Source organism: Amia ocellicauda, chromosome 12 (assembly GCF_036373705.1).
Source record: "Amia ocellicauda isolate fAmiCal2 chromosome 12, fAmiCal2.hap1, whole genome shotgun sequence".
NCBI classification, from domain to species: domain Eukaryota; kingdom Metazoa; phylum Chordata; class Actinopteri; order Amiiformes; family Amiidae; genus Amia; species Amia ocellicauda.
Window position 1 is genome coordinate 27,302,472 of NC_089861.1, and position 17,647 is coordinate 27,320,118.

The 17,647-nt window shown below is 41.8% G+C and overlaps 1 protein-coding gene across 2 annotated transcripts in view; it reads right to left on the reverse strand.

Moving 5' to 3' along the window:
• Positions 1-813: 813 nt before the first annotated feature.
• LOC136764813 (beta-1,4-galactosyltransferase 3) overlaps positions 814-17,647 on the reverse strand; it is a 38,228-nt gene continuing 21,394 nt past the window's right edge. For both annotated transcript variants that reach the window (XM_066719139.1, XM_066719140.1), the window contains exons 2-7: positions 14,990-15,760; positions 8,395-8,630; positions 7,648-7,835; positions 7,213-7,335; positions 3,729-3,833; positions 814-1,960 (exon numbers count right to left, since the gene is read on the reverse strand). In XM_066719139.1, the coding sequence (XP_066575236.1) occupies positions 1,810-1,960; positions 3,729-3,833; positions 7,213-7,335; positions 7,648-7,835; positions 8,395-8,630; positions 14,990-15,263 (1,077 nt within the window). In that variant the 5' untranslated portion in view covers positions 15,264-15,760 and the 3' untranslated portion in view covers positions 814-1,809. The remainder of the gene's footprint in view (positions 1,961-3,728; positions 3,834-7,212; positions 7,336-7,647; positions 7,836-8,394; positions 8,631-14,989; positions 15,761-17,647) is intronic.

A 17,647-nucleotide genomic window follows, 5' to 3' on the forward strand; every position in this document is an offset into this window, starting at 1 on the left:
CCCCACCTCTCAAAATGTAACGGACAGGTCTCGGCCTATTACGGCTCTTTCTCAGAGGATTGCTGGCGAACGACACAGCTCTGCCGTCAAGTGGGAATCTCCCGGCACATCCCACGGTTTCTGCAGTTCTTGAGTTCACCAGTGCACACAGTCAAAGCACTGCAGCTAGTATCTGGGTCCCACCCTGCATTCAGTGCACCTGTCACACAGATCAGAGACAACAGCAGGAGGAAGAAACAGAAAATAAGGGAACATGGGAAGACACACAGGAGTTTTGTGGGGGAGTTTGGCATAGGTCACCTTCACTAAAATAGATAGGATCATGGCTATTGCATCTGGGAAGGGTTTTTAGTTTAGTTTTGTAGTTTGACAAAGGTCCCCAATGCAGGTTCGGAATTAGAAAAACTAAATTAAAAGGAAATTAAAACAAAACTGAACTACACGATCATGCGTTTCAGATCAGATCCATTTTGCAAAGCACACGTCATGATTACACAAAGCTCAATCTCAAGGTTCTAACTAAAAGCACACACATACATATATACATATACATATATATATATATATATATATATATATATATATATATATATATATACACACACATATACATATACATATATATATACACACATTATATATATATATACACACACACATATATATATATATATATACACATACACATTATATATAATATATATATATATATATATATATATATATATATATAATGTGTGTATATATATATATATATATATGTGTGTGTATATATATATATATATATATATATATGTGTGTGTATATATATATATATATATATATATATATGTGTGTGTATATATATATATATATATATATATATATATGCACTGTATCCCAATATTTACTGGCAGCATTGCCACCATAAGAAAAGGAAACAAACTGGAGCGGTCTTTGGCATATCTGAAGCTTTTCAAAAGTGATAGGGGGAAGAGTGATCAAGGTATTTGAGACGAGAGGAATTCCTGTGAAATAGAAACTCAGATCTAAAGTGAATGTGCCCTGAAACGTCTGAACCATGTGCTCTGTGACTAGTGAATTCATATCTCAGAGACTCTTTAATGATGCCCCGAGAGACTAACGCTACCTCATTCCCCTAGTCCAGGCTCTTTTGCAGGACTGTGGAAAGAATCTTATTCAGAATAAGAAAGGGGTTAGTTTTCTGCACTGTACTACTACAGGACAAATATTTGTAGTGCTTGATCTGAAGCAAGATGATTTTAGAAAGGTCAAACAAGGCAGTCAGGACAATTTTTCTCATCTAAGAGGAAGGGGGGGTCTGTCTCTGTATGCGTCTCCCAAGACCCAGCCATCATACATGAACAGAAAGAGAGAAAGATAGAAAAGTTAAGGCAACAGAGGTAATTATACACAAAGCTGATATCAAATATAAGTTCTACCCTTTCCTTTAGAACTGTGGCCAATAAGTCTATGTGAAACACACAGCAGTGATCTCAAAAACACACAGAAGAATCGCAAGAAAATGGTGTCCATTTCTTCAAATAGTATTAAATTGAATTCCTTCAGGTATGAAATGTCTTTGAACACTCTGTCTTCTGTTAAAGTGCGAATTCAATGTTTTATTGTAATTCCAGGATTTCTTCATATGAGAGATTCTTCATTGGAGACTTTGTTGGTTTTGTATTTGCATCTTTTAGAAGAGGTAAGGTAGGGGGTTGTTGGGATTTTTCTAGTGGTAGCATACCTCTAAAAGGTCCCCAAACCCTTTCCCCTCCTGCCCAACTCGGCTTGGAAATGTATGGATCCTTATGTTCTGGCTCTTAATCCTTTATCTGTGCCAATGTCCACTGTGATGTTGGTGTACAGGGGCATGTATTCCTTTGACAGGATGTTGTAATCCATGGTGTTCATGCCATCTTGCCTCCAAGTCCTTCTGGTTTTCGCCAGGAGATTAAACCTGTGACAAGAACCGGACTTTTGATTAATAACCAGCACTCTCAACAGAACCATCTTACAACGACAATCCATGCTGCGAAACTGAACGTGCTATTCGTATGGATGCATCTGATGTAGCTTTTTGCCATGTATGTACCGACAACAAACGCACACTTTACACAAGTGCTCATTAGAATGAGCTCCGAATATATTGTCCTCAGTCACAGCCTGCACTGTGTAAGATAACCAACAATGGGGGGTCTTTAACACATGTTAAACACCTTCCCCAAGAACCTTCATTTTAAGGATTGTAAGTTATTAAAAAACAAAAACTAACAAACATGGATTTAATCGAGTTAGGGCTCTGTCTTGGTCTGACAGAGGACTAGGGTGTCTTTGCCACCCCAGTTCCAGACCGCTGTGTCTGATTCGGGTCAGGACTAACTACGCTGAGTCACGGGATGTTTTCAGCACTAGATTATTCACCTTGACCCACTGTATTCATCTCCCAGCTCAGTGACGTGACAGTACTTGCACAGGTAAAGAAAAGCCCATCCATGCCTGTAATTACACTGCCACACAACCTTTCCCTGCATTTCCTGGCAGTCAAGGGTATCTGCCCTGCAAGACCCCTGCCAAGGCTGAGCATCTGACTCCATAGCCACTGGGACTCGGAGAAACAGGACAGGCAATAGCATGGACCTTAAAAAAATTACACCTTTGTCTGTCCATACTGGACTAATAGCCCTGCACTGATCACAGGGAACAGTTGGTCAACATTATGGATTAGATGGGGAGAGAATATGCAAATAAGTGTTAACATACGACAGCCCTTTGTGGTGTATGGTACTAATTGTAATATATATATATACACACACACATACACACATACATACATTACATACATACATACATGCATATGTATGTAGATATATAGAGCGAGAAATTATGCACAGGAATGCTAAACACCACAAACCTATTTGAAGGCATTATCCATTATAATTTTGTTATACTGGGTAATTAAGCAGCAACTCCATTTACCAATGGAGTGATGCTCGACTTAAACACTATGGTCTTTGTTTGCAGGCAATTTAAAAATCCCATCTCATCTCAAATCTCTGGGGCCATCCTTTATTGACAAGAGAAGCTTTTTCCCAGGAGGTTTAATAAAATACCTTGTTGAGGAGACAACAGTTATACCCAGAATGCAGTATGAGAAACATTGGTGCTAAATCAGAACAAACAAAAGGCCCCTGAGCTTTGAATTGGGATCAACTGATTCCATCAATGTCATGAGACATTTCAGTTAAAATAAAAAGCACCGCCAGAATTCGGAGCTTTCTACTATACAACCAGGAGCAAAAACAATCAAAGGAGAACAAGAACAACAGGTGTGCTGGCTATTGATACCTGTTAGTCTTGGTGTACAGTGTTGTGGTTTGTTGTGCTGCAGCACTGGAAGCCACCCCTAGATGGAGCCATAGGTTTTAGTTTTCACAAGCACAGATTGGCTGTGGGATGGGCAGGAGTGCTACAGTACTGAATTAAAGGCCGACATCAAGCACACTCCAACCTACTCCTCTGGATCGTTCAGCAATGGACTGGCTGTGATTTTTGGATCATTAACTTACTGGCTATATTATGATGTATTAATTTCTTGCAATAAGTGCAATTCTAATCAGAGAAGCACTCGTCCTGGTACACACAAGTGACAACAAGTACACAACACAGAGCTGCTAAAGAGGTGGTGAACAGCAGTCTTTAAGTGGGCTTTTAATAAGGGCTCTCACCTTTTGGGATTCTCCTCATTGCCTTGGTCGTGCTCGTGCTTGATCATCTTGTATCGGCCCACTTGTACCGAGGGTCGAGAGATCAGCATGCCACTCAGTGCCACCCTGAGGGAGAGTGAAGCCGAGGGGCAGAGGAGAGAGTGGGGGAGAGGGAGAGGGAATAATGTACATTATAATCCATTATTTCTAGAACAAGGGTGTTCAGTTTTTCATTGGAATTCTATACATTATCAGGTTTATGTTTTGGTTAAATGTTGGTTTAGGTTAAAAGTGTAAAATATATCACCGTTCATATTGACAGTTCTTATCTTACTGTTCAATGCGTTTATGACATTTTTGTTATAATGATTACATTTCCTATTGTGTGATCTGGAAAACTGGATTATTCAATAGTTTGAAAGTACTGATACATGTATTGTTAACAATTATCTATTAGTGTACTCAATTGTATTTCAGTAACAGAATATTTTTTCCCCGATACAAGATCATACTTCTAACAAACAACTCTAATATAAAACCAAATCTAGAATCGAAAAGGCAATAACACACTGCAGAAACAGACAGCACTTTTAAATCGGGCCAACGTCTACTGCTGTGCCAAACACATCGGACATAACACAGACAACAGCTAGCTAGCTAGAGAACCAGTTAAACAGAAGCCCTTCAGTCTTCAACACTGAAGACAATTAGAGAACAAATCTGGGTAACAAATGTCAGCACTGCCTGGGATCCAACAAAAACAGGCATAAATGCTCAGTTGTGTCATGTGGAGAACATCTTGATCTCTCTCTGGGCATGAACTGTGTGCTGAAGAGTAGAAACTGACAGCTTTATTAGTCCACAATTATAAATCGGTCCAACGGTGACACACAGCTCCCATTGTTCCCTCCCAGAGGATCGCCACTCAAACGCCTTGTAAATGCTGACTCCACTGGCCGTCCTTGCCAGGAATGAATTAACTCACCCAACCCTCCGAGCGCTTAAACAGCCCAACCCCCATATAAAAGTAGACTTTTAGAAATCCCCATGAAATATGCCAGGATGGTTCCATGGGGAACAACGATGCTTGCCTTCCCAGTTAGTTCCAGCTGAGGAGCAAAATGACAGGATACTGTAGAGACTCAAGTATCCCTGTGCCTGTGAGTTCATGACAGATGTTGGGAATAGGGGGGTGGGGGTAGATACAGGTGTATGAATGCGTTTGCTGCAAAAGTTCATTAACTGTTACAGCATCCCCTATCGCTAAGAATTCACCAATGTTTAATATATTTATTAATGTTTAGCATGCGTCATGGTCTACCTGTGAAAGACCAAATAAAAAAAACTGGTGTAGCGTTATGTTGGGTGTATTTTGATAAGAGCATTTTAGCTCTGAGCTGAAGCTCTGATCTAAAGAAGACCTCTCCCCCCCAAAGTTATCAGATTTCCTTAACTCATCAGCTGGGAACTGTTTTACATCAAAGTGACAGTCTTGGGTGGATGGCACCGAGAATAGGCCCAATAGTTTGGAATCCTTGCTGCGAGATGTCTGGGGAAGGGGGCCTGTAGATAATAAAAACTCTTTGAAATGGACGAGAGCTGAAATCCCAACACAGAGCTACGAACCCAGGCCAACCAGCATTTCCAAAAGATGGCATGGATTGACATCAGTCATAAATCAAGCCCCCCTCCAATAGGACACTGGGGGCCGAAACCGAAATCCAATCTCACAAACCAATCACCTATTGATCTGACAGGCGTATAAAGAATCTCTCTCCCTCTCCCTCTCCCTCTCCCTCTCCTGAACCAGTAACTCGCTGTCACAGCTCAACCTGTAGCTCTGTTGCCCAAACAGAAATCAAATAAGTCTTTGCCGGCAACAGAAGAGTTAAACTGGGAGAAGGAGATTGAGCCGTACGAAGAATTCTTTTAAAGGACTTTATTAAATAAAGAACTTTACAGACTGCGCTGCCCGCCTGTGCCCACCTGATCAGTGGAGTTTTACAGCTGGACAATTGACTAAGTCGACTGTATACGAAAGTGTCAGTCATTTAAATAGCTATTTGAGTCTTAAGAAACTTGACCCTTGGAACAAACAGGGCCCTGCTTTCCTCAAAGACTTTGTCTTCAAATAAGTACGGTGAGAGACCCTGCTTGCCAAGAAGATTTTGTGCACAACCTTGGAGCCTTCAAACCAGTGGAAAATCTGTTTGGAAATGACTCTACTTTCACGAAACCCCAACTTCCAGGTGCATCAACTAAGTGGAAGTTCTTGGACAAAGCCGAACCGGACTGCCTTTGTTCCAAACCACACGGACCTCGTGCCGTGTGCTGTTATCTGAGCCCGAAGCCAGAGAGGCCTCTCTGCGACGAAGTTCAGATAAGTTTAACAGTTTGGAGTTTGTGATTCACGACATTTGAGAAATCAATTAGAAATGTTAATCTGTGATTCATAACTCTAGAATGTGTAATATCATTTAGTTTTCTTAAATATAAACGTGTGTTGCATTAAACTGTTTTGTTGATAATTTTAGAAATAAAATCTGTCAACGCCGAGAAATATCTTCTTATTCCTGTTTAACGGTTTAGTCTGAAATTGACAAGTTAATAGACACCAGATTATAGGTGGCCCTGCCTATCCTTAATCATTGAATTATAATCATATATCAATATATATATAACGAGAAGTTACCTGACATAAATACTAACCTGCGTAGTTATTTAATGTCGGACTAACAATACTAATGAGAGACTCACCGTCTTACTAACCGGTATTGTAGTCAATGTGTTTATAACCTTTTTTGTTTAACGATTTGTGTGATATCGTATGCAATCCCATGGTCTTTGATTTGTTGATCTAGAGTTGAATTTAAATTCATTTTCCCTTTTGTATAATTAGTGTAGTGCTACATTTAGTCTTTGTTTTTGAATAAATTTGTCAATTTATATCTTTGGAATTGGTGTCTGCGTCCAATTATTACAGAAATTGAGTTCTACAAGATTCCAGGATTCGTGATAAGGCGATACTATAAATTCACTTCTTTAATTGAAATTTATAAGTGTACCTTACGCTACACTGGGATAAAACATGAAGCACAAAAACAGAGCAGGCACAAACACATCCATACATACACAATGTTCAACTGTGTGCAGTGCCTCAGCTCAACCAATGGCACAAAATACATTTTGCAGGGAAAACGTACTTAAGTATCTAGGCTGCAGACTGTGTTCGTGACTGCGAGACGTAAAAGTGCATCCGAGATCACTTGGGCCTCAGATTCACATCAAAATAATAAATCAGAGGCCGTCTATTTTAATTTAAACAATGGATTGACCAAATAATATCCGGAGCCTGGTAGGGCAGTAGAAACACTAGATTTAAATATGACACAGATTTAATATTTTGAATGTCTGATGGAGTCTACTGCAGCTGGACTCTAAACTGTAAAAGGAAGTGAGAACAGACTTTTGTTTGTTGTGTTTTGAGGGGGTTGGGGGGTCTCACCTAACAGCAATGTCATCATCCTCACCCCCCCAGCCCCAGTAGTTGTTGGGGAAGCCGTTCATCTTCATGTACTGCTCAGGGGTCAAGGCAGATACGCCTCCAAAATAGGTCTTGTATGGGAGCCTGCCGGGGACAAAAAAGCCATGTTAGGGAGGATTGAGGTGGAGGGAGAAGATGGATGGACAGACATGACAGGCAGGCAGATAGAGAGAGTGAGAGAGCAACAAGTAGACAGGAACAAAAGAGAAATAATGGCTGACCCTGATCAGAGAGAAACAAAAACAGTAAAAGAGATAGATGAGGCCTGAAATAGAAGCAGACAAAGCCTGAAAAACAGATGGAGAGAGAGACTGGGAGAAGGAAAACAGGAAGAGAAGAGGGAGGAAAGGCTGACAGAAACAGACACAGATGAGCAAGGGATGCAAGGAGACTGACTTGTATCCAAACTTGTCCATGGCGATGGAGGCATGTTTGGGGTGGCGGTCGCAGGTGTAAATGTTGCGGTCGTCCTCGGGGATGAGGTCCACGTCATGGTAGAACATACAGTCCCACTCCTCCTCCTTCATGGCCTCCTTGAAACCCACATTCAGCAGCTTGGCTCGGTTGAAGGTGAAGTTCCCCGCCTGAGAGACAGGGAGCAGCAGCATGCATCACAAAGAGCAGCAAATCTCCAAACAGTAATATCAGTATTAAAATCATCCATAGCCAAAGTGTTCTGTGCCTGGGGTCAAGTTCTGTCCCAAAAGACTGGTCTACACTTCCTTATATGATGTGCAGAACTGCCAGTGGTTCTGTTACAGGAGAAAGTCCAAGTTCTGTGCGCAAGGGGGAAGCCGTATCTTTTGGCATTGGGTGTATTCTGCTCTGTGTACCAATCGAGTACATTTTTCGTCGAACCACATTACAAAATTAAATCGTCCTGTTCATATGCAAGTGTATATAAACTATGATGCCAAATCACCAGAACCAATTTTGGTGCTAATGGATGAAATTCAGTTCAACATTGTGCTACAGCAGTCCTACACACAGTGGGGTTGAATTGTCACTAATGTCATTTATGGTCATTACACACAGTAAATATGCAGTTCCCATTAAGAGCAACAGTAGGGAGTCTCTAAATGGGGGGGGATAGTGACCTCCACAGGTATTCATACCCTTAATATGGTCAGCAGCGCCCCCTACCTGGTGGATGATGTAGATGCCGTAGTTGAGCTGCTGCCGCTGCAGGAATGGGTGCAGGTAGTACAGCAGGTATTTAAGGTGGTGCTCGCGGTTGCGGTGCGGGATGATGACGGCGGTGCGGTGCTGGGACACACAGTTCGGAGGCCTGTAGCGCCCCCCTTTGACCACCAGCGGGTTCTTGCGCTGGACCTCCTCCAGCGTCAGTCCGGGGGGGAAGGTGACGCGGAATGGGCCACCTAGGGAGCAAGAGAGGAGGCAGACTGTGTTATGGACTGTGTGTGGGAGCATCTGTAGTTCATGAGTGTGTGTTTGGGCTGAATGATATAACAGCTATAGTGTATGCCCTTCAGTTACGTCACTATGTGTATACATTACTTCTATTACACCTAAATGACAGGGCAGAAGTCACCTTCACTGACCCTGTACACAAGTCTGTGACATGGAGTGACATTTAGTGACTGGAATTTAAAATCAATTAATATTATTATTATTATTATTATTATTATTTATTAATAAACTAGTGCATATGAAAGAGCCATCTTGGCTAATTTTGGAGAAAGATCAAAGAGCAGTCTCTAAAGGGGTTATTCACAATAATATTGTGGGGTTTGGATTTTAGCATGTTATATATTTTGGGCACTAACCAAAGCAAAATAGACAAGCTGCTGAACGATAAATCAACAAATAAAATGCATAAACCAGATCTTTGAAGACCCTGTTGAACTGAGGTTCAACATGGCATTATCATTCGGGATTTTATTATTTTCTTTTCCTGGTTAATTGAAGTACCCTAGAAAGTGCATGTATCTATTGTATTCAGATGTACAAAGCTTTCACTCCCTTTATCTGAAGCAGTGTTTTGTAATTAGTGGCATGAAAATTGTTTACCAGTCATATATATTTATGTTCAATACAAGTTCAGTCAAGTGAAAACAGTAAAAGACTCAAGCTGACTGAAGATAGACGAGAGAACGCGAGAAAAATGAACAAAAGGAGAGCGAGCAAGTGAGCGACAGATAACAGTGGAGATTACACTGGGACTGGTGCCCAGCTCAGGCAGAGTGCCAACAGTGACATGTGTCGGCTATTTATTTCCGCCAGGCGAACCGGGTAACAGCGTGAGACAGATATCTGTGCTCATCTGGCTCTGCGGAGAGATTTAAAATATATAAATAAATGATTGAAAAAATAAATAGAGCCCATCTTGATCAAGTTACAAAGGGGACGCTGTGGCCTTGGAGAGATCTGCAGTCTTAACAACTGCTACACTGAAACATAAGAGCTGTTCACTTGAGCACAGTCTAGTCAGCCTAGAACAAGGGCTGAATAACAGTTCCAGTTGAAAGCACAGGTAGGAGATCTGCCCTATGGAATAATACTGCTATACATTTCAGGAACAAGTTTTCAGTGGTTACAGAAATGCCATGCACCATATGTGGTGAAAAGCAGGTGCACAAGTACTTCAAATACTATCAGATAATGTCAAGGCCCTATTGACCCCTAATCCAAGCACTGTGAACTCAATTCCTCCACCTGTCCAAAGTGTCAGAGAAGATCAGATACCGGTGGATCTGTCTGGGAGGGTGAGGCAAGGGTGGTGGCTAGAGGAGAGATCGGAAGGTCCCACCTTGTCAAAATGGTGGTGAACATAACCTTATAATGGATCTGAAGAGCACAGCAAATGCATGGGATCCCAAGTGTCTGATGCAATTTATATTTTAGGTTTCCCCATTTCCGTGCACATCTACTCCCAGTCTGATTAGATGTTATACACAGACTGCATGAATCTGCACACATTAAACCTGGGTATCAGCACAAGTCCAACCTGGCAATTCCAGATTTAAATCAGTGGATCTATAGTGCAGTTGTCACAGAATAACGTCATTCTGAAATGCTGTAATTGTAACTTGTCTCTGCCTGACTGAGACCTGTATTTACACTGAGGCTGCCCAGTTTAGCCATTTGCAAAGTTCACGTGTCATATTCCCTGTAGTCACTGCCTCGCTAATCCCAATTAATCCCCGGATTATCCTTTATTCCCCCCAAAAATCGTCTCCCTCTGGTGCTTTTTAGTTTCAGTAACAAAGACATTGCCAAGGATATCGGCATGTCCCAGATGGCTGACAGCCGCAGCCTACACACATCTCACTTTAATACAGAGATTTCCCTATTTTTAACCCCAAATTGTGTTGCTAGGGCAAAACAAAGGCTACCACCCCGGGACCATCTTTTCAAGCACCGGATCTTCAGCTAGACTTCAGTCTAGATTTGGTCTTGGATCCATCAATGCTAATCAGCAGCCTCAGATTATGACTTATCCATTCATGAGCCCCAAAAAAAGCTGTAGTCTCCAGCTGTGATTAAGCGAGGGGGAATTACAGAGGCAGGTTTCAAAGCCTCCTTAACGTTAATCAAAAAAGTCACCCTTACCAGTACCATTTAAATGCAGCAACTGCTGATTACACATGATATTCAATACAGAGTCATATTAAATGTTAAATCAACAAAATTGACTGACCCAATTGGGTTAAAAGGAAGGTGATCCTGGCATGCATATCCCTAGCAGGTGGGGACAGGGGGAGGTGTGAGAGACGGCAGGAGGGCTAGCTTGACACAGGCATTCAGACAGAGAGCCAACAGGTGCCAGACAGTGGAGTTGTGTGCGACTGGAGGCCTGTGCCAGAGTCTTGACTGCTGCGGTTAGATCTAAACGGGAGTAGCTGTGGGTGCGGGGAGGGGGGCATGTTGTTCGCAAGGTCTTAGAGCTTAGCGCTACGATTTGGGTCTGGATCATGGGTTAAAGTGCGAACCGGTGTTCACTTTTCAAACCAGAACCAACATTTTCAGCGAGCCAAATCTCCAGTGGAAAGTGACTAAAAACCAGTACAGCGCTCCCACTATATTGCAGTTTGGTGCCATTTCAAGTTGTACAAGTTGCAGACTATGGTACGGATTGACACTACATAATATAATCTACTCTAAATTAGACAAGCTACCCTGTTCCGGTCGACAGGGACTTGGTCCCTGGGGGGGATTTGGTGTGGGCAGCAGAGGTGTACCAATAATGAGCATTTTCTACTTGATTTGTGACAACAATCCAATAGCTACAAATACTTCTCATTTAACTGTAGCATTTATTCAGTGGATGTAAATCTAATACAAAACACACTGGCCAGATTTCATGGTATTTTCACACCTGGTCAGTCTCCTTGAAAAACACCCATATAAATCATTACAATATCCAAGTACTGCTTAACTAAAGTACACTACTTACTCAGTTATTTGAATAAAGTAAATCAGGGATGAACCAATTGAGTGCACAAGTGTGAGGTGCTAATCCACAGTACTGGTGCTCAGTGCTGTGTGGAGGTGTCCGTGTAAGACACATCTGCTCAGTGGAGAGAGACATCGCTGAGCAGATGGCTCAGCCGGCATTAGTGTTTTCCAACACAGAAACAGGACACCAGCCCATGTCCAAATAACTGCATTTCAAGATGAAATTTAAAGGTGTTAGGAAAAAAATATAAAAAGTATAAGCAGTTATTTTGTCTTTTTAATATATTTTACACATATAAATAAGTGTGCTTTACATATAAATTTGTACCTGTGTGTACAGGTAGTTAGGCACTGTTGTTGTTGTATATCTGTAACTCTTTAATGTTGTTCTTACCAGTGAGTGAACTGAAATGCTCTTGATTCTGCCGTTGATTACAAGTGAAAGGTCTCCTCTCAACACCACCCACATTTCAGTAAGATAAAACTTTTGAACTTTTCCTCTCCCTCTATAATTATTTAGATCATTGTGGAAAAAGACTGAATTGTGAACAGATCCAAGAGGGCATTTTAATCAATTGGCAGCGTCTGATAAAGTCCCGGTGAGCAATTATACAGTTGTACAGTTCTTGTTTGTGAACCAGTTTCACAGATCCTCTTCGGGTAAACATGTCTCACACAATTCTCACTTCAATTTGCTAGAAATTAACTCTGTGGTCTCTCGCATGTGGTTCTTATGGTGAACACACTGAAAAACACCTTTGCATTTGCTTGTGGTTCTCGTGGATACTAAAACTATGACTAAAAATGAAATTTCTTAGCATACATCTTTGCCCTTGTCTATGCAAACCAGTATGTATTGCAGATAGGATGGTCTTTCCAGGTATAATGAATTATTATAATAAAGTATACATATAGAGTATAGTATAACTGCTACAAGTTATATACACACACACACCCCTGATACGGTAAGAACAAGAAGATTAAACGCATAACTGTAGAGTAAATGTAACAGAGCAAGTATGATGCGTGATTATTTTTAACAGAACATGAGTGGTAGTTTAAGGACAAAATTTAGATGACACTTCCGTGTCACTTCAAAATTGAACAAGACTCCCTCACATGCGAGTCTCAGTCATACCAAATGTCATGCTTTAAGTGACAAATTTAAATACGTAAGGCTGGATAACAACTTGCTGTTATGTGGTCCTTCCCGTTTTTGTCCAGGTGGGGCACTGGGGAGACCGAAGTCGGCCATACTTACAACAGCTTCCACAAGAGTCATTTGAAAACACAGGAGAAACGCAATGACGCCGATGTTATGAAAATATTCCTTTGACATCTATGCGCACGAGTGTAACTGATGCTATGTTGTATGTAATTGTGTCAGGACGTTGTGGTAACTCAATTTGAAGAGCATTCCATTGCCAAGAGGAACTAGGTTGACATCATAGCAGGAATAGTGAGAAAATGGGCATTCCGTTTGGACAAGAAAGGCAGGGACTTGCCTGTGTGACACTAATGTCATAATTCAGCCACATCCATTGAAATCTGTCACTTACAGCAGAGCATGACCGAAACCAAGCTTCAGACGTTTAATGTGGTTTCAATGGATGACTTGGATGAGATCATTTTGATCCGAGTGCCACCACCCATGAAAAATTTCTAAACGAACTATTGCCTTTTATGTAAATTAGTTAAGCAGACCAAATCAGTAACTGGGAGCCAGAGGGCCTTGCAGCCCAGCACTGAGTTTGAAATGGAAAGGAAGAGTCGAGGAAAGGGTGGGGTGGGGGAGATGATCGGGGGGGGGGGGGGGGGGGAAGAAAAAAAAAAAAAAAAAGAAAAAAAACATTGCCAGATGATCAGATAATAGGCTACCTCTCTAAAGTTAACAGGGCTTCTGCTACCGATAAATATCATTTGATCAGGATTTTGACAAAGTTCATTAATATGATGAGGTTTAAAACAAGATATGTGAATCTTTTACAGCATGGGTCCAAGAATCTTTCCGAGACACGGTACCACCTCCATGGGTTTAATGAGATTAAAAGGCTACGAAAGTGTCTATCTGTGGAGCTCAAAACAGGTTAGGACAATTTCAGCATCGCAATCAGTCTCATATCTACATTACAGCTGGAGAGACGCACTATGGCTCCTAAGTTATTATAAACAAGTTCACAAACATTGCTGGATATCACTGCGCTATCAATTTAGGCCTCATTCTTATCAAGCGATCTAGGCTGGAATGCACCTCTGCATTTTAATCTACTTTAGTAACTCAAAAGCACACTATGGGAGGGGGGAAATCAATACAGATACGCGAGTGGATGAATCTGATGACCAGCGCATTAACTAGATTTACATAAATACAGTACTGTACAAAAGGCAGGTTTGAAAAAATGAAATTAATTCCATATTTGGTGTGACCACCCATCATTTCTTCTAGTTACACTTGCACAAGGGATTTTGTAGGCACATAGTCAGGTGTACGATTAAAGAATTATACCAAACAGGTGCATCAATTCATCAATTCAATATGTAGGTTGAAACACAATCATTAATTGAAACAGAAACTGCTGTGTAGAAGGAATAAAACTGGGTTTTCTGTGTTCACTCACTTTATATAATATAATCCATTAACATGTCTTTTTTCGAAAACATTCTTACTTTATATCACTTTTTCACACCTGCCTAAACCTTCTGCACATGTACTGTACTTATGCAACAGATTTAATATAGTCATGGAGAAATGTCTTTAAAATCCCATCCATTTCCACCCTAGAAAAGAGGTGATGACTAATGTGGATCTTATGCATGAGACTGTGGCCCATCTGGGTGGTATTTTCCACTCCAATGCCCTGACGAACCAGGTTAGTTTTGAATGAGTTTAAATCTAATATGAGCTTTTAAAAGCTCATTTGATTAGCAATTCGGTGAAGGGGAAGGCATGCAAATCTGGACGTGGTGCTCAAATCAATTGATGACTTCAGTCTCCAACCACTGTACAGAAGCACTATTACTATTGTAATGTAATGTAATGTAAGTAATGTAGCAGATGCTGTTATCCCTGGCAATGAGCATGGTTTTCAATCTGTAAAATACAATGTACTAAGTACACGATGGAAAAGTTAATCCCCACTCAAGAACAATTCACAGAGGGAGAAGAAAAGATTTGAATGGACCAAAGGCATGATGTAAATAGATGTGTCTTAGTGAAGGTGTGTAGGGTGGTATGCCAAAGCACAGTCCTAATGCACTAAGAAGAGGGGTGCATGAGAGAACAGGGTTGTGAGGTAGGCTTTTTGGAGGTCGTACTCACTGATGAAGGGTGATTTCTCGGGGCAGAAGGGCAGGTCCTCTTCTTTAGCCGAGGGTTTGATAAGGAGGCTGAGGTTGGCGTAGACGTCTCCCGAGCGGGTGGCGTTATGGGGGCCCATGGGCACCCCCCCCGTCACCAGGGGCTGGTCCCCTTTCCGGAAGATGCGAAAGAAGTACGCCACTCGTTTCTGGTAGCCCTCTCGATAGAGCAGAGCCATGACGACCAACTGTACGCCCAAGAACATCACCAGATAACGGCCTTTAGATTGCAGCATGGCTCAGGATCAAAAGGCAAGTGTGTCAGGAGGAGGAGGAAAGGGGGATGAGAAGGTTTAAAAAGAGCAAACAAAAAAAACAAAACAAAAAAAAGGGATGTATTGGTGGCCAATCCCTGTAGTGTCAGAAGTCTGCATGGAACACTGCAAGATCAACCACAGCCCTCACCTCACCATGACCAGTCTTTCTTCAAGGCACTGAAATGGAGACGCAATTACTGCAGACTCCTCAGTACCTTCTGCCCCTTTCAGCCCCCCCACCCCCCCACCACAGCCCCGAGTTCCTGGGCAAAATGGAGGCGACAACAGGGCTGGTTTCAGGAATTATTTCCCAGCTGGAATACAAAGCCAACAGGGTCTGCAAAGCTCTGGGGGTGCATGGGAAGGATTAACTTCTTGGGAGGGGTCTTTCAAGGTGTGAGTCACGGCTGTGGAGTTATTTGCTCATGTTGTAATCCTGAACTCAGCAGTGTGGTTGAGTGAGGCCCTCAGAAGATCTGAAAAGGAAGAAACAGATGAGGTTTCATTAGTGTAAATCTGAAAATACTTTTTGTTTTGGTCAATTCCAACATCCTGGCAACAAGTGCCCCAACAGTGACTCCCTTCTCAAGAAGTGAGGTCCTCTACACCCTGCATAACACATGCTAATAAAATTAAAACAGCTGACAATCTGAACCCGCTGGCCCCAAAAGAAGCCTATGGTGCTAGAGGGTGACAAACAGAATAATCTGCCTTGGCATCCATTTCTACAGTGGTCACAACTTCCAGTGTTGCATCCATGTTTTCATAAACTGAAGATTAAAGGTGGAGTTTGTGTCCATGCCACTCCTCTCCCACACTGCAGATCAGTCAAGTCTATTTTGACACAGACACGAGAGATTGGAAATCCATTAAGCCCCGTCACACACTTTACCTTTGGGATCGCCCTAAGATTATGAACTGGCCTCCTCTTTCTGTGCCAGACAGCCTTTGCATTTACATTTTTCTTTCATTCAAATTCTCCTTTGCTATCCTCGCTCTCTTCCATTCTCAGACTGATTACCTGTCTGCGGTGGTGAAAACTGAGTCGCAAAGGTCCCTGGGAGTGAATCAGATCTTGGGGGTGTGTGTGCTTTATTGGCCGATATCTCACAATGACATGCCAGTTCTCTCTCGAGGTCTGGATGTGTGCGTGACATCGCCTTTAAACCCTGGAATTATATTTTTGGACTCCCTCCAGAGAAGCAGTGTTGCTCCAGCAGGGTAATGAAAAGCTAATAGGGAATGTCAACTGAAAGATGCTCCAGCTGGAACAAACACTACTTCGCTCTTGAATGGGGTACACAGAAAGGGACCAAAAACAAATTTGATCAGAGTCTTAGCTCACTTTGCCTCATCACCCTGCGTTACAGATTAACCCCCTTGAGCCTACGCTCACTGGCAGGTTGCTGAGGAAAATAAATAAAAACTGGAATGGAAAGAAAATACCAACTTTCAACTACAGCATTACTCATCTTTCACTGTAAAAGACTGGCAGATGCGTTGCAGTTATACACATGGCTCGATGCAGTTACGTAGCAGAGTTAAAAACTTAGGGTTGTTTTTTATTCACGCATGTCTGGGCTAAAATCATGGTAATTACCAACAAGAGAACTGCTCATGGGATCTGCAATTGACATCAAAAGTCTTCAAAAATATAAGGTTGATAAACCGGTAACAAGTTCTGTAATATCTGTAAATGTGTCAGAGGTTTTCAGGACTGCATTGTGCAGTTCACTTCCCTGTCCCAGAGCGTGTGTTCTTAATTAGTTTATCTTGCCAAACTGATTCTGTACCAGGAAGTATTTTCTAGGCCAACTGAAAAGGTAACATTTCCATAAAGACATGATTATGCAGTTATAATCCACAGTGACATGCATAGTTTAACAATATTACAAGGGTATTATCATCACTATATATAAAATGAAACATCTGCATATTACAGTGAACAACACTAAGGTAGAGGCGAGTTCTACAGGTGTTAATTTAACCAGATGCGTCTTAAATCAAACATCAAGGGTGGCAAGATAAAGTGCAGGTCTCATGCAATGATGTAATGGGGGACTTATTTTTGAAAAGATGACTGGAGGCTCAAGTGCCACACAATCACAAAACTGGATGTCCCATGATCAGCAAATGCCTGACACATCACAGGGCTGGATCTCAAAACAGCACAAACCTCTCTCATGATGGTATGTACACAGGCCTGAACATATTCACTACCATGACATGCCTGCTTGTTTTATGGCGAGCCGCACAATCCAATCTGTAGGGAACGGATGGCACGGAGGCATGACTTTCTACTGTAGTGAGGGGCTGCACATTCCATAGGGAGTCATGAGTTAGTCACGTTCAAGTCCCAGTCG